Source organism: Hippocampus guttulatus, chromosome 16 (assembly GCF_054856545.1).
Source record: "Hippocampus guttulatus isolate MCC_2025c chromosome 16, RoL_Hgut_1.0, whole genome shotgun sequence".
Classification (NCBI taxonomy): Eukaryota; Metazoa; Chordata; class Actinopteri; order Syngnathiformes; family Syngnathidae; genus Hippocampus; species Hippocampus guttulatus.
Genome location: NC_141276.1, coordinates 5,242,182 through 5,267,132, shown reverse-complemented (window position 1 = coordinate 5,267,132; position 24,951 = coordinate 5,242,182). Strand labels below are relative to the sequence as shown.

At 44.1% G+C, this 24,951-nt stretch overlaps 3 protein-coding genes across 4 annotated transcripts in view; 1 reads left to right on the top strand and 2 right to left on the bottom strand.

Moving 5' to 3' along the window:
- asic2 (acid-sensing (proton-gated) ion channel 2) overlaps positions 1-14,780 on the bottom strand; it is a 99,776-nt gene extending 84,996 nt beyond the window's left edge. The window contains exons 1-2 of the mRNA XM_086133581.1: positions 14,482-14,780; positions 13,131-13,756 (exon numbers count right to left, since the gene is read on the bottom strand). Coding sequence (XP_085989707.1) covers positions 13,131-13,700 — 570 coding nt within the window. The 5' untranslated portion in view covers positions 13,701-13,756; positions 14,482-14,780. The remainder of the gene's footprint in view (positions 1-13,130; positions 13,757-14,481) is intronic.
- Positions 14,781-16,348: 1,568 nt separating this feature from the next.
- hrob (homologous recombination factor with OB-fold) lies at positions 16,349-20,654 on the bottom strand. The gene is made up of 10 exons (XM_086132963.1): positions 20,242-20,654; positions 20,061-20,111; positions 18,546-19,766; positions 18,373-18,456; positions 17,938-18,069; positions 17,737-17,845; positions 17,550-17,635; positions 17,347-17,469; positions 17,129-17,261; positions 16,349-16,538 (listed from the first exon to the last, which is right to left on the bottom strand). Exons 1-10 carry the CDS (start codon positions 20,242-20,244, stop codon positions 16,486-16,488), a joined length of 1,995 nt encoding a protein of 664 aa, XP_085989089.1. The 5' UTR covers positions 20,245-20,654; the 3' UTR covers positions 16,349-16,485.
- asb16 (ankyrin repeat and SOCS box containing 16) lies at positions 20,653-24,948 on the top strand. Of its 2 annotated transcripts, none has more exons than XM_086132965.1 (6): positions 20,653-21,299; positions 21,682-22,029; positions 22,815-23,082; positions 23,409-23,817; positions 23,879-23,962; positions 24,269-24,948. In XM_086132965.1, the coding sequence occupies exons 2-6, from the start codon at positions 21,690-21,692 to the stop codon at positions 24,557-24,559; spliced, it is 1,392 nt and encodes a 463-aa protein (XP_085989091.1). In that variant the 5' UTR covers positions 20,653-21,299; positions 21,682-21,689; the 3' UTR covers positions 24,560-24,948. The 2 variants fall into 2 exon arrangements, with proteins under 2 accessions (XP_085989091.1, XP_085989090.1); XM_086132964.1 differs by lacking the exon at positions 20,653-21,299 and adding an exon at positions 21,308-21,592.
- Positions 24,949-24,951: the final 3 nt, after the last annotated feature.

The window sequence follows — 24,951 nt, the reverse complement described above, 5'->3', positions numbered from 1 at the left end:
AGGACAGAGACTTAATAAGACTTGTTGAGTTTTCCGCTCAGGGTAATGGAATTACGTTCTGGGTTTGTCAAAGGACCTTAGCATCCAAAAAAAAGAAGGACTAGCCGACATATTAGCTGAGATAAGACGTTCATTCCGTTTGATAGAAAACAAACAATAAGAGTCCAATCTGACAAACACTTGAAATGTTGAAGTGAACCTCGTAGTGTAAATCTACAAACGGCGATAGTTTTGAAATCTACCTTCAAAGAACATCAAGGACCACCTTGATGATTTTGTGATAATGTGGACAACCAAGCACGTAGGGAGACGACAAGAGTCCAACAGTGCTCAGCAACTAATCAACACCCAACGCACGAGCTTCAATTTTACGAAGAAAAATGTTTCCATTCATTTAGCATAAATGTTAACATTTGGTGGAAAAGTCACACCAAAATCTCAAAAGATTAACATTCAGTGCGCATGTACCTAACGGTAGGGCCGATTCTCATTCCGTTTGATGCAAGGGAGACATTAGGAGTCCAGCTTGACTGCTTCTAGTACTTGAAATGGACCCGCGGAGACGAGCCTGATTGCTTTCCTCGGCTACTCGTTAACCCTGCCAGTCCCAGCGGGCAGCGGTCCCACCCCGTCGCAAGGTACGCCGCCGCCTTGGGGAGAGCGTGGTGAATTATGGATGCGCTCTAAGCAGTGTGAGAGTGACACGTAGAGTAGATGTGTCAGGGAGGCTTTAGAGACGCGCTAGCCATTTTGGCTGCGTCACGACTCGATGAGGAGGTAGCCAAACCGTGGCGATGTTGACCTCGCCGATGTCGGATTATAAGTCTCCCATGTTTGTGATGTCATGCTCCATTCACACTGCATCATGAAAATGTTCATTCTTTTGAAGTCATTTAACTATGCGCATGATTCAAATGCAGTAGCAGTTGTACAAAATCTCCATGGCTTCTTTAATTTAAACCAAATTGGTAAACTTTCTGTTTAATCAGGCACGGGTTGCTCTTCTGTAGGGCCTTCGCATGACGGCCATGTCGAATAAATTTCATGCTGCCAAGTGAAACTCGCTTTTAACTTGACAGATTTTTCCTAAAATATATTATTATCAACTCATGGATCGAAACGATCGTATGACATTATTACTAGTTTCGTGTTAATGGAAAATTAAACTGCACTTCAAATTTTTATTTTATGTAAATTACAGGCCTTGTTCCCCACGTCCCTTTCTGATATTGCAATATCAAGTTGCTGTGAGAGAAAGCATGTCTGTGTTTGGTAAGAAGGGTGTTGGGAGGGTCAGTTGCATGAGCCTGATGATAATTGCCTGTTCTTGCGTGTATATGGAACCTCACGTAAGGAGAAAGAGAGGCACGACTTAGAGCACCCATCCCGGTTGTGTTCTAACCATCTCCTCGCCCGAAAGATTGAATGAAACTGTATCTTTCATCATCCTCCAAGTGGCTGTCCTGTCTCTTGTCTACTAAGAGTTAACATTTTTACCCCTGTCAGAATGCATCTCGCAAAATCTTGAGGAGAAGGTCACCTTTTAAAGAGCGCTAGAAATGGGCAAAAATCGCTCTAAAATGGCAGCTTCAAACCAAAATGACACTTTGTGTGTCTATCCAAGCATAGCTTCTCAAGACTTATCCGTGGGTCTCATCATACTTGACATGCCTATTAAAGTTCATACTTTTGAGTAAAATTGGCCTCGGAGGACATTCACCAGGATCGGCGTGAGTCAAGATGGCGAGTTATTTCACAGACAAACAAAGCTATTTCACACGTTGCCAAAGACTGTGCAGTCAAGGGGTAAAATCAGCTAATTGCTGCAATCAAAGCCCAACCTGTAAACTGGATTCTTCTACTTGACACTAATGACAAGCGAGTCCATAAAGTGGCGAATGGACCGCGATGTTATTCATCTTGAAACGCACGCACGCTCGCGCCATCCATCTTTTTATATCCTTCTCTTCCTCCGCTCATAGCGGCTCTCGTTTGAGAATGATGGCAGCAGACGTGAGCAAGCCAGCTGAGGAGGAGGCCCACTGTAGACGTATGGAGCACAATGCACTTGTACAAGACGCGTACCCACTCTCAGACGTGAAAATTCACGTGACGTCGGCATACCTCACTAGACCAACAACCAAGGCTTGCGGCATTATGCACATCACGTACGGTAGCGTGAGAAAAAAAATGATATCAAATATGCTGAAAATGCCCCAAAGCTAGAAACATCAAATCCACCAAAAAGTCTCAGGAAGCCATGTCCACAAAGACATGAGAAGTGTGCAATTTTGGTTTGTGGTGGACATTTCAGCCAGATTTTGGCCATTTTAAGGGGTCCCTCAGACATTTTGTAAGTCTACAACCAAATTTAAAAGCTGTATATAGTACACAGGCAATGTTAAATTGAAAACATTTGTAGTTTTCATCACCGCGTGTGGGCAGACCATGGCAGTGTACATACCTGTCAACTCATACGGTTTAGCCATAGTTCATACGGATTTTGTGGTGAATCTTACGTATATGGCCGTATCGCACTAATCATACGCATTCTGAAAATGTCAGTTTTTTGTTCCCCCCCCCCCCCCCCCCCAACAGGTAGTTCCGTTTGCTTTTGCCCAGAATGGTGCTAGTCTACTCGAATGCTTTCATTTACATTTCCAAAGTAAATATGAATGGATGCTGTAACTTCGAGCCGATGGGTCAGCATTTGGAGTTGGTGAAAAACGTAACGCAGGAATACAACTCTGAACACAGTAATGCCACAAAGTAGAATGATGATTAGACATTAACCACACATTGTATTATGGAGATCTACAATAAATATCATTGAAAATTTCGTGGGGTTTTTTCTGCCGTTATTTTGACATATAAAATGCTTTGGTATTTTATAAGGTTTTTTTGCTCTTTATAAGGATTTTTTTTGGTAGTTTATACAGGTTGCCGCTCCGAAAAGTTGACAGGTATGAGTGTAGGACCGTATAGTGGCTGTACAGACTCGTCGACTTTGCTACTTCACAATGTTCAGAATGTGACATCGACTGGTCGCTATTCGACATGTTTTGACTTGAGGAGGAGACAGAGCTGCCTCCAGCAACTGCTGAATGCGCTCAATGAAATTAATCCATCACCTTAATTTGCTTTGATTTCTGAATGTGCAGCTCTGGTGAGGGAGAACCAGTAAGGGGGCGGATGTCAAGCTGGAGCATGATTTTGAAACATTTTTCCACCCCAACTATCAAACTGAATGAGATGAGAGCAAGGAATTATTCCACCCCACACAAAGGTTGTCAGTGATGCTTAGGAAACGGCACAAATTTATCGAACCTGCTGTTGTGGTGGGCCCAGAACGAGCACAGTTTCCCTGTGTGCTCAACTCGTGCAAACATTACCTGGATGTCGCAGCTACAAGCACACCAAGGATTTTCTTTTCTCTGGCAGGAAATCTCATCCTGCCACCGCAGGGAGCCACATCCATGCTTTTGTGTTCCAAATGTTCTGTACAGCTTTGCTTTAGGAGCTATCAATTGTCAATAAAGATTGTTGCAAAGATTCCTCCCTCCTGTGATTTAAAAAATACATATATTTATACGATAGTGTTGCCTTGAGAGACATTTGGCAGATTTTTTGTTTTGCAGTGATTTGCAAATGCAAACTTGAGGTACGAATGCTGTACTGAACTCAAGTCAACTCACTTCACAATAAGCAGCAGTTGGGCAAATACTGAGCAATTCATAAAGAAAGGCTTCGTGCTATTTAATTCGACTCGCAGTTGTCAAAGTACGCAGAAAAAAAAAACATTTTAATTTGCAATCCGAACATTTCCAAGTGTATCAATCATGAGCATGGCGGCGAACCGTGATAATTTAAAAACAGGACTAAACACTCAGGCGCTCCCTTCTGGATTAAAACGTACAGATACAATAGTGGATTGAGGATAAATATCATGGACGCGTTTGCAAGGGATACAGGCAGTAAATTGAGTTTGGCAAGGGATGGAGTTTTAACCACACAACTGATGAGAGTGAATGTTTTTCCTTTCTTGACCGGAACATCGGTTATTATATAGAAGAACAGGAAGAACATTCTAGCTGTACAATAACACAGTCATCCGATGGCGCGGTAACAGCTTCACCCTCACCCCTGGCTGCTACTTAGCGGAGCGATTAATCGACACAACAAAAAAGTAAACATGGAGGCGGCGATACGCAAGAGCCAGGCGCGACTGTAAAACACCGAGATATAAAAGCAAATGGGATGTGGTTACGGCTAATTGCAGCGTTAACATGCGGGGTCGCGGCCACAAACGTCGGCCTGCGATGCATCGGCTTATTAGCAACTCACACTGATCCTATCTTGATTGGGAGGGGTGAGGGGGGTTGACATGGGGCAGGATGTAAAGGATAAAGAGGAGGGGGCCAAGCACAGAGCCTTGGGGGACAACTTGAGAGACTGGTGCTATGTTGGACTGAGATTTATTTATGCTGATGAACTGGTGGTGGTCGATGAGGTATGATTTTAATCAGGAGAGAGCAGTGTAAGTGATGTTAAGGGAAATAAAAATAGTCCTGACATTTTACCAAACCGAACCTATTTCACCTGAAATCAAAAGTCCATCGGCATCTCCAGCCTTCTGCCGACACAGAATGCTAAAGTTAAGAACAAGCAAACCTTATGGGACCCAATGTGGCCATAACTCCAAATGGGAATCTACAGCCCAAATTTCTAACTCAAAACCTAATATCAACTCCAGTTCCTAATCAGAACCATCACTGCAACTAAAAAAGGCAATAAGTGTCATTGCACTGGTGAGAAAGGTACCAACAGGAAATGCCGTGTTGGAGCAAATTTGATGGCTATCGTGGTGTCAAGAATGTCCAGCCTTGCTTGGTTCTGTTCGTGAGGACCAAGCAAATAAACGCGTTACTACTCTTATTGTATGCCTCAGGTGTGGAAATTGTGCAAAAATCCGCTGTGAGAGGGGCTTAGTCTGTGGCGAAATTTCATCAACACGCAACAACATCCTTTGTAACCTAAAATAAACTCGACGGATGTTGCCCCGACAAGTGACCAGACTTGGAATCGGTGCTGAAAGGGTCTTGATCTTCACATTGTTTACCCAGCTTCTGGTGTTATCAAACCCGACAGTTTCCAGAACAGTGTATTGTCATGTTGGTAAACGCTAAAGCTCGCAGTCAACATCTGGCTATGACAAGCCACTGCAGCGACATGTGCACAATGAAGGATCGCTGGGTGTTTATCTAGGTCACCCATTGCTGTCGAAAATAGCCTGCCTCCCGAAAGCCATCTTCCGGGGAAACATGGCCTACAATGGCCAAAAGCGCCCTCCCACCCCAAGCCTTTTTGTTGTCTTTGTTTTCAAAAATTAGCAGAGTGCATGTCACTTTGTGGAAATTAGCATGGCACAAGTGCCGGCCAACTAAGTTGACACTAATTGTTTTGTGCAGGACTGAAGATAGCAGCATCGGGCTAATCGTGACAAAAAGAGATGGAGCCCCCCGCCCCCTCCCTTCGCTCCTTTCCACAAGTTGGACTGCAGCCACTCTAAGCATGTTAGAATATCATAAAAACACTGCGTAAGTGTTCACTCTCAAGGTTACCAGCCAAAGGACGAGGTATAATGGGCTTTAAAATGAAAAGAGGTATTACATTTAACAGCTGCTTTTAATACTGCTTTTGTCATCAAGGACCCACGGCGTAGTCTCGGCAACCATCACATTTTACGTCTTTAGTAACCCCTGGATCCCATCAAACGAATGACACAGTGAGCCTCTTTCATTTAGTCTCTCGTGACTTCCTTTACATTGCATCATGGTAGCTAACTGGATTTAAAAATCTTTACATGGGAGACCATTTCGAGATGGTGTCGACATGATCTAACCGAATCAAAAAGTAAAACCAATGCCAGTATATACAGAGCGGAGTTATGGCAACTAGACATTTCTGACGGTGGAGGGCGTCTTTGAATCTCAATTTCACAAGACATCTCAGTCCTTGCATTATATTATACACACACAAACACACACACACACACACACACCATTTTTAAAAAATCTGAAATTCGCAAGTTGAATGAAAATAGAGAATGAAAGATTGTCTTAAATGGTCAATTCATCAATTTCATGGCAGCATAAGTCAAATTTGAGCTCTTAAACTACATTCCAAATAATGAACACTGACATTGATGTAAGCGTTATTTTGGTAATTTAGTTCTCTTGCTTTTATGACCGACTGACTTCTATTTATGCCCCACTTGCTCGGTGGAATTTGGTCAAGTCGTCAATTGATGTATCATAAATCGAACTTCATTTATCATAACACTTCACTGATTTCTTTTATGCTTAAAATTATGGGAAGATGACACGTGGGGGGGGGGGGGGAGTTGCATATTAAATCAAAATTGCGACAAATCGTTCGGCTCCAATGTACACCACTGTTGTGTACATTGTAATGTAGTGAGTGTCATGTGCTATCAGGGGTGCAAGTTTTTGGGTCAGTTTCTCAAAAGGAGCACTTGGTGACATCATCACCTTCCAGACCGAGTGACATTTGGACTGGTATATACAGCACTTGGCAATGAGAAACATACAGAGGCACTCCATTCATGAGCCGAGTCAGCACATTGACAACATAAACAAGAGCCTTTCCCTGAGCACAGGGTGACAAGGTTAAAGCTTCATTTACTCAAGAAAAGGCGCTTTCACTCCTATTGCTGGCAAAAAGGAAGCAGGGATATAAAGGAAAAAAAGAGATCAATAGTTCTGCAGTCAAGTCTGTCATAAGGAGAAGGGAAGTCATTTCAGTCTGGCAGTTTTCGTCTCAGCGCTCGTCACAATGTCCGCCAAAGTGATCAACGGGATCGAGGAGGCGAGCGACACTCAACGCGAACAGACTTTTTGTGCCGAGAGCTGACGTGTCAATTCAGCTCTCTGACACGAGGCACAAATTCCTTGACACTTTATTACAATAAAAAAAGGAGCTCATAATACTTGCTAAAATGCTGACGGGGAAGGCATCTGTTCGGAGTAGGGACGTTCGATTTGATGCATCTTTTTTTTTTTAAGACCGCAACCAGTATGACTACTCAACGATACCAAGTAACCAATACCACTCGTCCTTTTGATACATCCAATTTCCAGTAAAATGACCTGACATTGGTTGAAAGACCTTTCATTTATTTCTGACAAAAGCCAACGCAGTCACTCTCCAAAAGAGAATTTGTGTCTGAGTAACTCAACTCAACTGTATTTATATAAATAAAACAAACAATTAAGCTTATCAATGCACTGAATGATAACAACATTCTATTTTCATCAGTCAATGAAAGCTTGTAAAAGGACAAAATTACTACATGCGTTAAATACATTAATGGAGAGTGTAATCATACCACCCTGAGTTAGAAAATAAAGGCACGACGTTGCACACAGTGCACTAATTATGTCCTCTCAACATTATTATAAATCTTACAAATAGTGTGAAACGCTTTGAGTACCAAAGGTAGAAAAGCGTTCTACAAGTGACGGCCCATTTACCATTAGAATACACACATACACGTAGAGAAATTGCATCTTAATGGGCATGAAAAGATGGACAACACCCGTTTTGTAACTGACCCAGTAGTTCCTGAGATTATAAGGATTCAAAAGAAGGTGGCCATGCCCCATTTTGTCAAAAATGGCCAAATGCGGTGGGCCATAACTCCCAAACATCTGCTCGGATTGACCTCAAATTTGAGATTTAGGGTTGTGCCATCGCTATCAACAATTACACCAACATTCAAATCAATATCTGCTTGGTTATCGCCAACTGGGTGATTTGGCATGAAAAGATGGCTGGCATCTCAAAAAGTCATTAGATGGGTCCCTAGTATCCCCTGATGCCACTGTTTATTTATTTTTTTATTTTTTTAAAAGGCGGGCTAACTAAAATTATTATTCAAAGACACATGTACAGACATAGTGGACACCATTAACTATTTATTTTTAGATGTTACTGTCAAAGGAACGGTCGGCTAAAAGCATTCCCGTGTACTCCGGCGTGGAGGAACGACGACCCTGCGTTCTTGTCACGGTCTCACCTTTCATTTATCTGCATGTTCAGGCTGCACGCTGGTCAGATGTAATTTTCGAGCGAGAGTGTAGCAGATGTGATTTTATAAGCACACGGCGGCGACGTACAAATGGGCTTCCATTAAACGAGCAGGTGATAAAAAGGGAGGCTCATACAGATTTTTTTTAGTCTCCCATCATGTAACGCAGACATAAAACATGCTGTTAAATAAGACTGGGTTTACTAGAGACCACACTGTCATACTGTCCTGCCGAGAAACAAACAGACCCCGCTGATGAGTCAGCATTTTTGAATTTTTTAGCCAACTCATTGGAAATCTTGTGGTTATATTCTTAACTGGCTGAGGGAATCAATGGCAAATTGCCAGAAGGGAGCCCGACCGATACATAATATTTTGTGGAAATGAAAATTTGATTGCAATTTTATGACTTCCAAGTGATTACAGTCATCCTCCATCATATCCCACAGAAAAACCTTAATTTCCATTTGCTCCGCGACGTGCATTTAAGGTTAGCTACGGCATCCGTTGAAAAGTATTTTGTTTATATTTGAATCCATTACAATGATGTGCGGATGTTCAAGTAGCAGTTGTTTCAAGTTTTGAGCTACCAAACATCGATGCCAATATCAATTAGCCTGTCAATGTTGTTTTTGCATTATATGTTAGCATTAAGCTAGTGTACGCTTGCTCATACAGCTTGGTTGAATCTGTTGGTGTTTAAAACATTCAAACTTAGATTCTCTGTGGTCTATGCCAGTTTTACAGGAAATTTGATCTGGAACTGAAACTTAAAGCAAGTCTGTATTACTTTTCATGTTGGGAAAACTGTCAGCGAGAGTACGAGACGTACAGATGTCCATTCTCGCCAAATTAAAAGGGACATGAATGTACAGTACATAGACACGACAAAATATACAGATTTGCGTGTGGGAAAAATACATGAACAATGTGTTTAAAAAGTATGTATATCAGTTTAAAGCGTTTGGGAATGGCAAAAGATTCTAAGGTTTCTCTGTATTGCACACCTTTCCCGTGGGTGGGTGTGGAAAATAACTCCCATGACTGGAGGTCACCGTAGTATATAAGCTGGGAACACAGGTCCTAATAATGTTAGCCACAGCGCGCGAGATCCAAGCAAACCGCTCTCTGAATAATGGATGACAACGATGACGGTGAAATCAGCTGAAGAGAGCAAACGCAGGGAATGTTGGAAGCCAGAAATATCTCATTTCGCTCTGGCCTTGTCGCGGTAACAAGGAACATGAGTCTGCCCAGCAAAAAAAAAAAAAAAAAAGTGTGCAAAGAGGGTGTCAGAATAAACATGAAGCACGCTAGGAAAGACACGTGCGCACAACAAAATTGATAAATTTGGCTGGCCTTTCAAACATCAACAGAGGCTTCAAGAGGTACATTAAGGCTCAATCTGCTGCAATACTTCAAATTAACGATGGGTTTAAAGGTGCAATGATTAATAACTACTCGATTATCAATTACTACAAACTATGGTTATTTAAAAGTAATAAATTAAACTATTTTCTTTCCATTAATAGATCATGATTCAGTTACTCATTCGGTCCCTAAAGTGAGAAAATGGGCAAGTCCTTGATCAGGACTTGTGCGCAGAATAGTAACGACGTGGACGTGAGGGTGAAAGATGATTTCTCTGATGTTTTCACCATTTACAAGAGATATCAAAGGTGGTCATTTTTTCCCCCCCAGGATTACGAGACCATAGAAGGCTGAAGTGTTATTGTCTTGAACACACATAACTGACACCTAATGGGGCTCACGAGTCTGAAAGGGGGTTGTTGATGTATTCATCAAAAATCAAAGACACACACACACACACAGGTTTTTAAAAGGCCATTGCTTTGATATTAGTGTTGTTCTGAGCAGCTCCTTCGCCTGCATGAATGTCAGCCAACATCCACGGAACCATTACCTCATCCACAGTGTGTGTGTGTGTGTGTGTGCGTGCGCGCGCTTTTGGAACCTGTCCACTAAGCAGTCAATAAATAAAAGCAATAAAAGTATGAGATATGGATCCAGACAAAACCACAGGCCAAATCGATGCGGTCTCCGGTGTTCGCCACGATTGGCATCATCATCCACACGTCGCGTGTGGGCAAAGTTCCAGCCTCTCCTCCCCTAAGCACATTTAGTGGCACAGGTCTCAGATGTGGCATCTTCTGCCAGGATGTAAGAAACAGTTTAACGCCAACGCCATTGACAGATGGGAGAGTACTCATCACGGGCTAAGGTGATCGGAAGAGAAAAGCGCGGAAGATGTCAACCAGTCCGCATCCGTAACAAATGAGCAAGCAGGTGATTTGTAAAAGATTTGTCCACATCCTAAATTAAACAAACCCTGAGGTGACAGTACCCCCAGGTCGCCAAGGCGCGCACACCAGTACGAGCAGGACAATGTTCATTGAATTGAGGCAAAGAAAAATGCGGCAAAAGCGGTTTAATTCTATATGTTCTATTTCATTGATGTATGTTTTTATAAAGCGCAACATTGGAGTGTCATTTTCCGTCCTGAAAAAAAATTGGCGGGGGAGGCTGGAACCGATTAATGGCATTTCCACTCATTTTAATAGAGAAAGATCATTTGAGATACATGCGTTTAAATTTACGGGCCCAGTAAGAGAGAGAATTAAACTGGTATGTCGAGGTACCGTTGTATTTTTGAGTTATCTCTCATTTACTGCTCATAGTTAACTTTTAACTCTGTCCGAATTCCCACGGTTTCCTTTTTTTAATCAACTTGCCTGTTGAAATGCAAAACTCCATGCAGCTGACCTCATAGAGCATCTTTTCGACTGACAATTCATATGACATAGAAGGCCTTGTTTACCCGTGGTGCCATCGGAGAAAATTGGGACTCTTGCAACCCAGAGGTCAAGACGTCACGAGAAATTGTCACATTCATTTTAAATGTCCGAGGTGGCTATTGTCATGAATAACTGATGAAGGCAGTTCACATTACAGGAACCGTATAAGAATTCAAAAGGCAGGCTAAATATAATGTGCATGTTTTGATCGCTATGCGAGGTGACGCTCACGCGCTGCATGTGTGCAAACTAGGGGGAAGGAAAAAAAACATGAAATAAAAATCACGACACCCATGACAGACGCCTCCTTCTAGTTCTGCTGGGTTTTTTTAGCATCCACGGGGAGGTGAAGGTACATCGCTACGGTAAAGCGAGGTGACAAGCCAGGAACAGCTGCAGCAACAGGCGGCCAGACAGAACGAGGCCTTCCCATGGCCTCTCTTGTCAACGCGATTACGAAGAGAGTTTCCAACGCGGCCCACGACATCCGCGATGGCCGCTAAGGGGAGACAAGCAGCGACTCGCCGGGCTACGCAGGCTAACTGCGACAGAAGAGGGCAAGCCAACTGTCACAAGGTATCAAAGATGAATAAACTGGATTCAACCTGCAGTCTCGTAATGGCCTCCAGGGGGTGCAAACAATGCTTTTTTTTAATCAAAATACAATAAAACAAAAACTCAACATTTTGTTTTATTTTATACAATTGGATATAAGAGTTCACAAAACTACAGTATGCGTCCCTTGTATTGCCCCCAAAGATTGCGTTGAAGCAAACAATTTGCTTGCGTTGGTGAGCTAACATTTTTTTCCATAAATGTCAATAATTTACATCTTAAAAGTTATTCCAACTTATGTTACTGTTTTTGCAGCAAAAAATACCAGTTGCACTTTTTACAGTGGAACGGAACCAGAGCGCCATGGCCAAAGCATATCACCAGCCTCGACATCCACTAGCCAGAGGCTGAGCCACAAAGTTTGTTTCCAATGTAGACGCATGCTGAGAGCGCAAACTTCACCAGAACAGGCCACCAAGTCTAAACAAGTCATGGAATACTCTGACTGAGAAATGTTGGAAAATGTACCCCAGGTTGAATGTAAAGTACAGTGAAATCTTACTATTCAAAGCCACAAAGACTTGCCGGAAATAGCAAATATCAGAAAATAACTGACAACCCGCAATTGTTTGGAATTGCCGACACAAATTATTTAAACTCAAAATATACAGAAAATGAAATTATACAGTTCTAAATAAAATGATTTCATACTTATTTTACAATACATTTGAAAACGAAGGGCTTCCAGACCATTTGATTAAGAAAAAAAAGGATACTAGCATGTATGTCACCTTGGCAATGTAGAAAAGTACCAATTACTACATTCCTACTGCATTACCCAGCACTTTGGCAGCAGCTTGTAGCATTTGAGGTGTTGCAGAAAGAGCACAAACATACGTACAAAGACGGCCGCAATTTTTTTTTTAGCAAATAGGTGAGTTAGGATGCACAGAGTGGGGGGAGAGGAAAAAAAATACGAAAAGGTGACCCTTGAAAATAAGGTGTTCACTGCACCCCATCCAGAAGCCTGACACCTTAGGTTACCCATTTCTAACTTGGCCCCTGCCTCACCTGGTCATGAAGTTCTGTCGAAACTCACAGAGCAGTTTCGGTAAACAAGCACAACTGGCAGACAAAACAGCTATGAAACCTTCTCAGCGGAGGTAGAACTTGGGAAGCGAAAAGGATTTCAGTGAGGTTATGACACCCACTAGCCAGAGGCTGAGCCATTTCTATAGTTGACGGAGGGGACGTGTAACTAAGGCGAAGCAATTACACCTGCTGTCTGAAAACATGGAATGGAACAGAACCGGGCCACCAATGCTAAACAATTTGCCAGACCGCCTTCAAGCATTTTCGACTGAGAGTTGAGGAAAAAGGTTTTCAGAAGACGTGACAGTTAATCGGAGGAGGCAACAAGTGGGTGTTGACTTTGGTCTGACATGAAGTTTCAGTTTGGCAGAACGCGCAAGGCGAGACAAATGAACCCTGAAGTCCGGGCTGGATGGCAAGAGAACATAGTGCGAGGACAAAGCCCAGGAGGCAAAACCGTGGGAGGAAAAGATCAGCTTGTAGTCTAAGGAGAACACAATGAAAGTGGCTAATCTGGAAACCCGGCTGACATTTTCGTTGAAAAAGAGCCTACTCACCGCCTGGAAGTCTCGGTGGCTGCACTCCTGGCCTTGGTAGCGGCAGTAGAGCATCATCTCCTGCAGGTCGTGTCCGACGCGCTCCACAAACTCGCGCATGCTGAAAGTCTTGGGTTTGTACGCCGTGAAGTTGGCGCGCTCCCGTAGGAAATCCAGCACGTCGGGTTCGGCCAGGTGCGGCTGAGAGACGTTCAGGTGCACGTCCAGCAGCGCCAGCAGCTCGCCGGCGTGATAGAGGTCGTTGCGTGTCAGACGCCCGAAGCGGTAGACGTTCAGGTTGCAAAGGGTGACGGCGGGGAAAACCAGGCTGCCCGACACCACGGCGTCCACGCTGGTCACGTGCGGGAAGGACAGGAAGTAGGCCAGACGCTCAGCGCTCTCCAGCGCCAGCAGGGCCACGCAGGTCAACAGTGCCGCCGCCCACAGGAGGCGCCGCGCCGTCCCGCCGCCGTTCGAGTAGGGGAAGACGAAGCGCAGGCCGTGCAGGGTGCTGCTGAACGCGAAGGCTCGCCAGGAGCCGGGACGCAGGCTGGAGCTCTCCCGGCTGCCGCAGCTTTCCTTCAAGTCCATCGTAAGCGGGGGCTCCGTCACCTTGGGAAGACCGCTCTTCCCCGACCCTCCCGCACCTGTGCCCAAAACACAGGTCAGGTCACATTTAGAATATACAGTAGTGTTGATGGAATGACGTAAAGAAATTCCATTGTGTTTCATTTTATTTTTATTACAAATGAATACATTTTGGTAAAATTGTAAATAAAAACAAAAAGAAAAAAATAGCAATACCGCAGAGCGCTAAATAAATAAAATTGAGTTGTGTAAAAGTGTTACACAACTCAACGAGCACATTAAATATTTTTAAAACGTACAATTAGAAAAATGTTCTTCTTAAATTTTAATTTTAACTTAATCTTGTCGTACATTAAAACTCAATAAAATTAAATATTAGCAAAAGAATCTAACAAATAAAAGTTTTAATACAGTTGGACAAAATAAACAAAAACTATAAAAGTAACTCAATAAGTAAAATGTAAAACAACATTAAAAAGAAACAAAAAAAACCTCAATATGAAACAAATGTGAAACTAAATTTAAAAAAATCCAATGACAAATAAATGCACCCTCTTCAAAAATAAGAAAGGAAAAAAATGAAAGAATACTTAATTAGCTAACATTTTTAAACTGAAACATGACAGCAAGCATCCTCTTCCTATCCCATCCTGTACGTACACCCTTCCACACTCTCATCAAATTTCCATAGTGAAAGGAGTACAACAGACACTCTCGCATGCAATCTCACACGCACACATCACATGTATGTCCAAGCGTGCCGGATTCTCCATGCGCTCAGCACCTTTCGTCTTCAGCCTAGCGAGGAGACATCCGGCGTGAGTGTGTGAGAGGAGAGGACGGGTGAGCCGTGAATGATCAAAGCCACTGCTTAGTCGTGAGCGCCCATTCAAACTCCTCCTGGCGTCCTCCGTCCGGCTACATCCGCTCGCCCGTTTCTTTCCTGCTCATCTGTGGCAGCGCCTGACAACGGCGGAGAAACAGAGAGGGAATGAGAGAAAAGGGAGAGGAGGAGGGTGAGGGGGAGCAGCGGTTCGCTCCCTCCCCTCTCTCACACTTGCACATCCCGTCACCTCAGATCGACACAAGCGGACGGACGGGAAACAGGAACATGGCCAAAACGTAGACTGACGGACGAATGGATGGATGGATGGTAGGGGTTTCAATGAGGGAGGGGGTGTATTTGGTGATGGTGGTGTCATGGGAAGTGAAGCGTGATGTTGGGAAGGAGGGAGCGGGACCAAAAAGGAAACTTAGGGAGAGTGGGGGTGGTGGATCGGAGAGAAGCGAGGTCAGAGGCAGCACGCCATCACTGGGACACAGGGGATATGAGGCAGGCATCCTGGTTGTAAGTCTTAATATGGAAGATGAGGGCAGGAGGGCATGGAGAGTCAGGATAATAAAACGTGTGTGGGGGAGGGGGGGCATTTTGGCGTTTTATAGCATTTTCAAATCCATTAAGTCCGTTATTCATGACGTAACTGAAGTCCAAAGTTATATGTACATGTTTGAGCTGTTTATAGTTAAACTATCATTGGACTCCAAAATAAAAACAATTTAAATTGTTTTGAACAAGACCGGTATAAGACTGAAAGTGGGTTTTGTTTGCTATGAATCACGACGCCAAGTTGGTGGAAAGTGTCAATCAAATGTATGACGATTGCAAGCTACAAATGAAAAATATAAAACATAAAATATTCATCGCTTCGCGGAGCAGAAGAAGTGATTATGAGGATTACCGAGGCGTAAGAAAGAAAAAAGTTGTACTTTTATTCCTGCTAACAAGGCGAGCGTTCAAGGTTCACCTACTTTTCGGCAGGGGGTGATTTGACGGCCTTGGCGTCATTAAACCTCATTCTGAAGCGTCTTCTTGTGCTGTAGTTGATGAGATGTTTCTAGTGCGCGTTTGCTCCACTTTACCAAGTTTTTAGTAATTCTGACACTTTCGCATGGTTTCCTCCGACCTCCACTTTGACATGACTGAGAATTCACTAATTGAGTAGCCACGACGCATTTTAGTAACGTCATTTTGGAACCCGCGACTAATTTTCTCAACAACCAATCACTATGAGTTCTTTAAATTGGCAGAAAATGGCATGGCTTTAAATTGTTTATTTAGCTGCAGTGTCGACAAAGGATAGTCTACTCTCGTCCACTCTTGGACAAGGTTAACTAAGTTTCTTTATGCAAAATAAATCCACTTTCCCGTGACTGCATTAATTGGCACGGCGACTGTGATGATAAAGAATAAGAAAAATAAAGATACACCACTGTGACGTTTTTTTTGGCACAGCCCACAAATTTCTGAACGACCAACTACATCCTATCTAAAAATATCAGCTTTCTACTTAGGTATTAGCTTCACAAATGTGTATTTGCAACTGAGCGACAATATATGTAATTTATTGGAGGAACCCGAACTTGTACCTTCCCCCAGGAACTCAGTTTAACTGAAGATGAAAAGAACTGAAAAATATCAAATTAGGGGCAGCGCAGCCCTGCATAAAGAGTAATGACAATTGAAGACTGCATTTTAATGGATTGTGAAGCATCATCATCCATCTGCCTACGTGGCAGAGGATACGTTGTGCAAGTTTAAAGGCAAATTATTATTATTCCTGTGCATATGATAATAAAATAATGTCACAACATTTGCAATGTATTTTTCTTTACTAACATCAACAGAGAGAGCCACTTGGGATACCTTTCAACAACAAAAATGCACATTTTGACATGTTGGGAACATTATAAAGATGATATTGGGGTCAGTGTTAATGCATCAGTTCCCTCAAAGACTGTAGGTGTCCTCGGGGAGCGCCACCAAGAACTCATCCAGGTCATCTGTAACGAAAAAGACAAACAATGGTCATGTGCTGAAGATATATGAGCCCCGGTCACATGGAGATCCTGCAAGATGACAGAAAAAGTCAGCATAAACGAGATGAAATAAATCATTAGAAAATAACAAATCTCTATATAGCAGGCTCCTAAAATATAAATTCAGCTAAAAATGAAATAAAAATACACAGTTTACAGACAGCGCATGCCAAGGACACCCCAAAATGTACATTTTCAATGAAATAAAATACAACTAGAATAACATTGTGATAAACACAACAACAACAAAAAGAATTATTAGTTTTAATTAACAAAACAAGATGAACATTTCCACACTAATACACATGATATGGCAACAAGTGGCAGTATAACCGCAAGCGTAAAATTTAAAGGGGGCATCAAGTCAAAACCTTTCTTAACAATATGTTCAATGAGTCTCCACTAGTCTAACTTAAAAATGCGTTTGTGAAATATGAGTTAACCTGGCAAAACATAAACATGGCTACATTTGAACTAAAAGAGTAATAGTCTTAAAATGGTTACACATTAACTGCAACACAGTTCTTCGGCATCCTGCAGTTTAGTGAACCCACCCGCATCCCAGCATGGAGTCTGCAGGCTTCCATCTTTGCATTCGGTCCTGTTATCATTACCATCATCGTCATCGTCAAACACCAGCTGCATGCAGGACGCAGGCTTGACGGCAGGTGACGGCGGTGTCGGCTCCTACGTGGAAGGATTTTTTTTTTTTTAATTCTCAGAGGGGCAGATAGATGGCTTGCCGATTTTGATTTTGGTGGGTGTCGCCCACCAGAAGCAATGGTGGGAGCTGCCCCGACGTGTGGGAGACTCCATCTGGCGAATAGATCCTGAGGAGATTGTTGGGCGTCACGTTGAGGTAGTGGTTGCGATGGGAGGGGGAGAACACGCCCACCTAGAAGGAAACGCCACACTTGCTATAAAATAAAAAGATCCTAGTGACACATTTTTAAATCAAAAATGGCGTTTGCTCACTTCTTTGAGCAGCAGCACAGCGCCAACTTTGAGTTCCCCCAAGCGCTCCTCCAGGAGGCGCCGATGCACTGTGCCCTGAATCTCACCTTTCATCAACACAATAGACATGTTACCCACTGTGCAGGAGTAGGAGTAAACCCGTGCGTGTTCCTTACAGATAATATTGAGAAACCGTCCGCATACTTGCCTGTAGGATCTCTGAACACGGCCTTCGCATCAGTGTGTGTGTGGTTGATACTCTTGAGCATCACGGCCATGTTTGGCACTTTGTTTTTGTTCAGCTGCTTCAAAGCCGCCTGCCACGGCAATAAAACAAGACCCCACCCCCCGGCCCCTAAAAATGACACTTTTGTTCAAAAGATGGAAGTGCAGCAGTGAAGCAAGAGACCTTGCGAAGCACCATGACCACGCTGAAAGAGCGCAGGAAGCACGCCGGGTTTCGCTCGTCCAATCCCATCTCAGCCTTCATCGCCGCCCAAGGGCCACCTAATTCCTCTTCCTCAGCCTGAGAGCTGGAAACCTGGACACAATCCATTCATTATCTACAGTGCTTGTCCTCATAAAGGTGCCGGGTGAGCTTGCCCAGCTGACGTTGGAATGGTCATGGGCAATGGCTGGGCAAAAACATATATGTGACGATAGAATGGGCGCCAATCAATGAAAGGGCACGTATGACCACATGAGTAGCATGCGGGCCTGTTCTACAAATAGCTCACTCGTGATGGGACATAGTTATTTTCTATGAATGTTGTAGAAGTGATCATTTGGGACACAAACCAACTTTATTAGCCCTTTCAATCAAGTGTATACTGTGCGGAATTACCTGGTTTGGAAGACGAGCCGCCACACCGTGGGCGGGAGTCTGGGGAACAGACACCACAATCTCATCCAGACTGTGACTGTGTGGCTGGACAAAAAAAAGAACAAACTCACTAAATGTGGTCATTTTGACAGGAAAGCAATTGACAAGGGACGACATCAACATTAGAGATTGACCTGCTGTGGGAGGAGCCCCGCCGGGCCCGGGAAACGCCGCGTTCTAGGCGGTCGAGGCTCTGAGCGAGGCCTCTTCCGGGATACCTTATTGGATGCAGAGACCAACTGCACCAGGTGATTGGTCAGCAGCGGAGTGCTGAGGGGGTGTGGACGAATGGTGAGAGAGGGGGAGGGCGATGTCACAGGCGCAGGCGAAACAGTCTCAAAGAGTCCCCAGGGTGGGCGAGAGGGGACCGGTGTGTTCCATGCTGCCTGCTGGGGCTTGCTGAGAGTCTTGGAAAGAGGGTTGGGTGCCGACCGGGAGGTGGTGACCGGGTGAGGGGCTGCCGAGGTTGGCACTCTTAGGGTTCCTCCAGCTGTGGGGTGGCACGGCGTTTTGGCCGGTACAGAGGCTCCCGCTAAACGTTCACACTCCTCCAAGTCTGCAAGGTCCAAATCCCAATCGTCAAAGTCATCCTGGGTGGTGGCATTGGTGGTGGGCCTCTGCAGGGTCCCCAAGTGCGGTTCAGTGACATCACCCGTGGTAGGCGGATTGGAGTGAGCTAATCGCTCTCCACTTGGCTGGAGGAGGCTAGTGAGGGAGCCTCGAGGGGCCGCAGGGGTGGCACCCAGCGGGCGTAATGCCACAACAGTGGTAGGGATGGAACTCTGCTGCGTGTTGCCTCTGTCCAAGTCCCACTCGCTGGACGGAAGGGAACAAGCTTGAGCGCCGGAGGAAAGCTTCCGCAAAGTCGGAGCAACCGTTTCCTGGTCCAGAAGGTGGAATGGCACACCGACGGCAAGCCTATCCTGTGCCCACACATGGGGCTCAGGGCGGTCCAGAGGCTGGGTCGGCTCAGGCCTCAGTGAATGAGCACCAGAGATAAGGTTATGGAAAGCAGCCTTATTGACCTTATTAAAGGCAAGACGTGACGACTCCCCATTTGGCCGGAAGAAATTGGTGCCGGAATCTCTGGTGACATCATGGATGGCAGGGGGCAGACACGGTGGCAAAGGGGTGGCAGGCCTCGGCTGGGGCTCAGGGAATTCTGGCAGAAGAGGGCAAGCCCGAGTGCCAGAGGAAACAGCAACTGTTTTAGAGGTCAAGGTGGGACGCAGGAAAGCTGATGTATGGAGGAGGTCGGTGCTGGAATCTTTATTGGAGGCCACACAAGCGGCAGCTACGGGTTGGGAAGGCACAGTGGTTGGTGGTCCGACAGCCCAGTTTGTCCCCAGCAAGTCCTGAGCCATAAACACAACTAGGGTCAACAACATTATCGAGTGATGAAGTCTGACGGAAATAGTAAATATGCATTTTGATTGGGAGGTTTGGCAGTGAGTGAGTTAGAGGGCTACTGCACCGTGTAAAAAATGTCATTTTAAGTAAAACTGTAGTATAAACCTGACATTAGCCTATTTGTAAAATAATGGGTGATAAAAGGGCGTGGTTATGGTGGTGATACTGTACATCTTTGTGACGTCACGTCATATTGTTTTCCCCAAAAAAGTGATGGCATCAGGTGCGTGTTTCGCTACCTCGTCGTCAAAGTCGTCGCCAATGTTGAACAGACCACTCAGTTTGCAGCTCTGTAAAAATCGAAAGACACCTTTCTGAAGCTCGCTTTGCGCGTAAATACAAGGTGACGATTTAGAGCGAAAAGGACGACATATTTACCACGTTACCGTGCAAGCTAACGTTCGCCCCGAAGGATCTTACCATTGCAAGCTCGAAATGTCTCGACGAGTTGTTACATGTAGCAAAGACGTTGAAGGCTATCCGGTGACGACAGATTTTTAACGCTCTTTTCTAAAGCAAATTATCCAACGGGGAACTAGTCTTGCTGTGGTGGGTGAATTTGGAGAAACGGTGAGCCCGCGATTCACGTCAAACGTGATGACGTTGCCGTATTCTGACAAAGAATGCGAACGTGTTTGATAGTTCCCCACCCGTTTCCTCTTTTTTAAAAGTTTGTAAAAATACACCCAAAAGATCTTTTGAGTCATTTTATATCAGATACAGGCCTCACGGAAAGCCATGTTTTATGTGTGAGGAGAAATAACATTGTATAATTACGACAAGAAAATGACTGCTGGGAACTCATCAACCCTCATCAAATGGGGCGAGACTATTCATTTCCCGTCCCCCGACAAAATCGGGAAAACCTCAGTCATTGAAAAACAAACCTCAATCGTATCCGTCTTTGGCGATAAAGCGAAATCAAGTAATTACAATAAGAAAATGACAACGACCATCTCGCCAGATTGCTTGCTGTACAACGGTACATTTTGACTGCGAGAGTAGAGCGAGATAGTTCCCGTCGATCCGCGATTCAAAGTCGTTATACCTTTTGGCGAGTTATTTGGGGAAGTTTATGTTGTGAAAATCAAAATTGTGCGTCACTTAGCATCTTCTTTTGGTTCCGAGTCGAATAACAAGGTAATCATTCCTGCCTAATTGCGAAAATGACAGACTCATGAAGCCGAAGAATATACAAGGCGCGATGGTTCCCCTACCGTCCTACGTCAAAGTTGGTAAAAAAATAAAATACAAGCTAGTTGTAACATTTTATTTTGTAAGAATCAAGGTTGGGCGTTATTGGTTGTCTTTCTCAAACGGTAAGGAACAATAACATGGTATTTACCCTCGTCTATTTAAGACAGAGACACACTTCGCCTCATTTGAGTTTCAGTAAGAATGCGGAAGTTAAGAGCCATGGTTGCCATCCCGTCTGCTGCAGGCTTTATTGTCTTCCTTTGGCTTTATGGAGAAATAAGGTAAGCTAGACGCAAAACAATAGATTATTAGATGTTGAAATAACACTATTCATTGTCATGTATTCGCTCTGTGGCGGTATCATGCGTTTACTCTCAATACTGCCACCTTTTGAGTATTTTGGAAATGCACAGGTATCAGTTTACCCACATTCGGGTATCTATTAATAACTGGTTATGAGTTTGTCTTTGGCAACCATCTACACCGCGGAATAAGTGTCACTGCACGATTGAGGGTGAAAAGGGGGAACTTTTAATGAGAGTTACTTACACTCTGTTTGCGACTCCAGTTGTGGGTGAGTCAAAACTTTTGTCAAGCATTTCTGGACCTGCTCAAACAAATAACAGAACATAGATTATATCGCCTTTTATTTGTGTTCTCCAGGAAGCGTCATGTCCAAGGACACATTTCCATACACATCCACATCGCTGCGCTCCCTGAGGCTAGAGCAGGAGTTGCATGACTGGGAAGAGGCGCGAAGGGCCCTGGCCCAGAGGCGAGCCCTGACCCGGGTCCCGCTGCCAAGGGCCCCCAGCAGGCCTCCGCCCGGGTCTCTGCGCCTCCAGGAGGTGCGGGCCGCCCCACCTCAGATCCGCTGCCGGGATGCCGCCATCCACAATACCTTCATGTGCGGTGACATGAAAGGTGTGTACGCCATCCTCAAGGACCCCGCCATGGTCGACGCCCTGATGGAGACTGTGCATGAGGAGATGGTGTGGGCCCCGGAGATGGGTACGTCCTTCAAGCTCAGGGCTGGCAAACTCATTTACTTTGCGGGCAACATGTGAAATTGTAACTGAAACCCATAAACAGTAGTACCTTCACTCACAAAATTCGAGAAAGCAGCTATGATTTAAGAGGTACCAACTTATTCAAAAAACTCAAAACAAGAACAAACATCAAGCAAAGAAGTGTATCTATCAAAGGTGTTAATCTGTGGAATAATCTCGAAACGGACCTGAAAATGAGTAAATCGCTTGCTGAGTTAAAAAACAAATTCAAAAAAATAGTACAAACAACCTACATCAATCAGAGTTAAAATGATAAATTCAAAACATTAAATATAATGATAAATCAGAACTAAGTTGATAAATAGAGAAAGGTATATAAATATCCATTATGAATTTAAGAGAAAATTGACACAAGAGTGTCAGGGTGTGGAAGTATATAATCCCGATACAAACCAAAAGTTGTAAAAATATCACGGTTAAGGGTAAAGTATGAGCCTTAATGGAGACTTCTTTCTTATTACTTTTTTCTTTTCTGATTGATATAAAAATGATTTATTAGATACAATCACATAACGGGGTAGGACTAGATAAGTTTTTTACTTCTTCCTACTCCCTTGAACATAATAACTGTGTTGAATGAAGATTGATTTCTTTCTTTTTACTTTTTTTATCTACCTTATTTTCTGTCAAATTATTACTGTATATATGTTTTATGTTCAATAAACAAACAAACAAACAAAGCAAAATGCCATAAACATGCTAACAAAACTAATGTTCCTCTGTCAGGAATGTGGACCATGAGCTGCAAGGTGAAGCAGACGTCCGCCTTGCGCCTCGCATCTTGCCATGGGCACGCTGGGTGCGTGGAGGAGCTCTTGTTCCGCGGGGCCGAGGTGAACGCAGACCCGGGAGGGAGCACGGCCCTCCACGACGCCTGCGCCGGAGGACACGCCGCCTGTGTCAAACTGTTGCTCGCCCATGGAGCAGACGCGCAACTGCTGTCAGCTGATGGAAATGCACCTCTTCACTTGTGCATCTTGCCACTCTCATTACAGTAAGCTTGGGACACCATTTTTTGCTCTATGTTGTCTTTGATGTGTTCAAAAACACAGATGTTAGGTTGACTAAAACTAATGTTTACAGAATCACATTCCATTTGTCAAAGACTCCAAAGTATCTGATGCTTACAAAAATAGAACTTTGGGTCACTGATGACTCTAAATTGTCCTTCATATTTAAAGATATATACCTAAGTTTTGCTCTTGAGAAAAAACAAACAAAATTTTTTTTCGGTTCACTCAATACTAATTTGTCTTCGATATTTTTCAAGCAAAGTATGTGCAAAAGAGGTTTTACCTTGACATGAAAATCCGCCTGCAGGTGCGCTGAGCTGCTTCTGGACAGCGGCGCCGACGTGAACGTGAGGACGGCGGAGTCCAGGCTCACCCCGCTACATGTGGCTGCCTTGAGGGGCTTGGAGGCCCACGTGGAGCTGCTGCTCTCCGTAGGTGCCGATGTGTTGGCCACCAACCTTGAGGGCGAGACGGTCCTCAACGCCGCCTGCGCCAGGGCCGAAAAGCCATCGGAGGCAAGCCGCTACCAGGGCGTGGTGCGCAGGCTGCTGGATGCGGGTGCCGACCCGCGTACGGCGGGCAAGAAGCGACACACGCCGCTGCACAACGCTTGCGCCAACTGCTGCCCGGCTATCGTGGAACTACTGCTGCTCTACGGAGCGCAGGCAGACGTCAGAAACTGCGCGGGGTACACGCCCTTGGAATGTCTGCTGCAGGTACGACAACAAAAAAGCAAAACATCAAGACAATGAAATAAAATGCTGATTGTCCCTGAAGGTGCTTGAGGACTACTTGAACCAGCAACCTGAATCAGTGGTACGGACTCTCCTGAACCATGGAGCCAAAACTGTCCCACCAAAGGTTTGTAAAAGTGACAGTGTAGAGCCTAAAAAAGAAACTTTTGAGTGAACTCCAAAGACAGTTTTGAGTTTTTAAACGAAGCTAAACGTACATTTTTCTTGATCAAAGACAATTTCATCTTCAAAGAATTTGAATGTTTTTCAACATCAAGTAGAATTTAGTGTTTGACGATCCTGACATGTTAAATAGCAAAAGACAACTCATTCAAAAAAAAAACAAAAAAACATCATTTAATTTTTTTGCTTTCCTCCATGGCTAACTCGAGGAGTTGATTAATGTAAAGATTGTTTACTTTTTTGTGCACAGATGTTGAGGCGGTGCGTCATCTCTCCCGCCACGTTGGAGGTGATCCTGAACTCGTACCCCATCGTTCCGCCATGCGACTGGATTGACGACTGCCCTCTCACGCAGGGACACCTGGATTTCTTCAAACTAGTGCGCGAACGGAGCGGCCATCCTCGCTCACTGCAGCATCTCTGCCGCTGCGCTTTGCGTCGTCAGTTGGGGTCGTTATGCCACTCACAAGTGAGTCGCCTGGACGTCCCCAGCTCGGTCAAGGATTACCTGCTGCTGCATAATGACGGCACGCTACACTGAATTTGGATTATGACATGTTTTCTTTGATTTTGTAAGCTTTTGTTGAATTGTTAATTATCATTTTATATTTAAGCATTATATTATTTTGTTATTTACCTAAATTATTTTCTGTTTAATGCTGTTTGTTGGTGAATTGATGATTTTCATATCAATACAAAAAAATGGTATGTGTTTGTAACCAGATATACAGTGTGGCAGAGTCCCATAAACCGTATCAGTGGTCCTGTTGGTGGTTCATGGAGATGATTTTTGGAACTTTTTTGTATGTACTCTACACAAAAGCTTTTTTCCCTTTGTATTGTATATTTTTTACCTTAAACCTGTTATTTTGTTTTTCGGACATTAAACTACATGAATGTAAAATAAATAAAGACTGAAAGATGAAATAATTA

Bases quoted from the DNA above. Each gene is read 5' to 3' on its own strand.
- hrob (XM_086132963.1), bottom strand. The intron at 18,457-18,545 runs GTCAATCTCTAA...TTTTTTGTCCAG, and splicing joins CGGGGCTCCTCCCACAGCAG to CCACACAGTCACAGTCTGGA. The intron at 17,470-17,549 runs GTGAGCAAACGC...GTTTCCTTCTAG, and splicing joins CTGTGCTGCTGCTCAAAGAA to GTGGGCGTGTTCTCCCCCTC.
- asb16 (XM_086132964.1), top strand. From the start codon at position 21,553: ATGAGAGTTACTTACACTCTGTTTGCGACTCCAGTTGTGG. The intron at 21,593-21,681 runs GTGAGTCAAAAC...TGTGTTCTCCAG, and splicing joins GTTTGCGACTCCAGTTGTGG to GAAGCGTCATGTCCAAGGAC. The intron at 22,030-22,814 runs GTACGTCCTTCA...TTCCTCTGTCAG, and splicing joins GGTGTGGGCCCCGGAGATGG to GAATGTGGACCATGAGCTGC.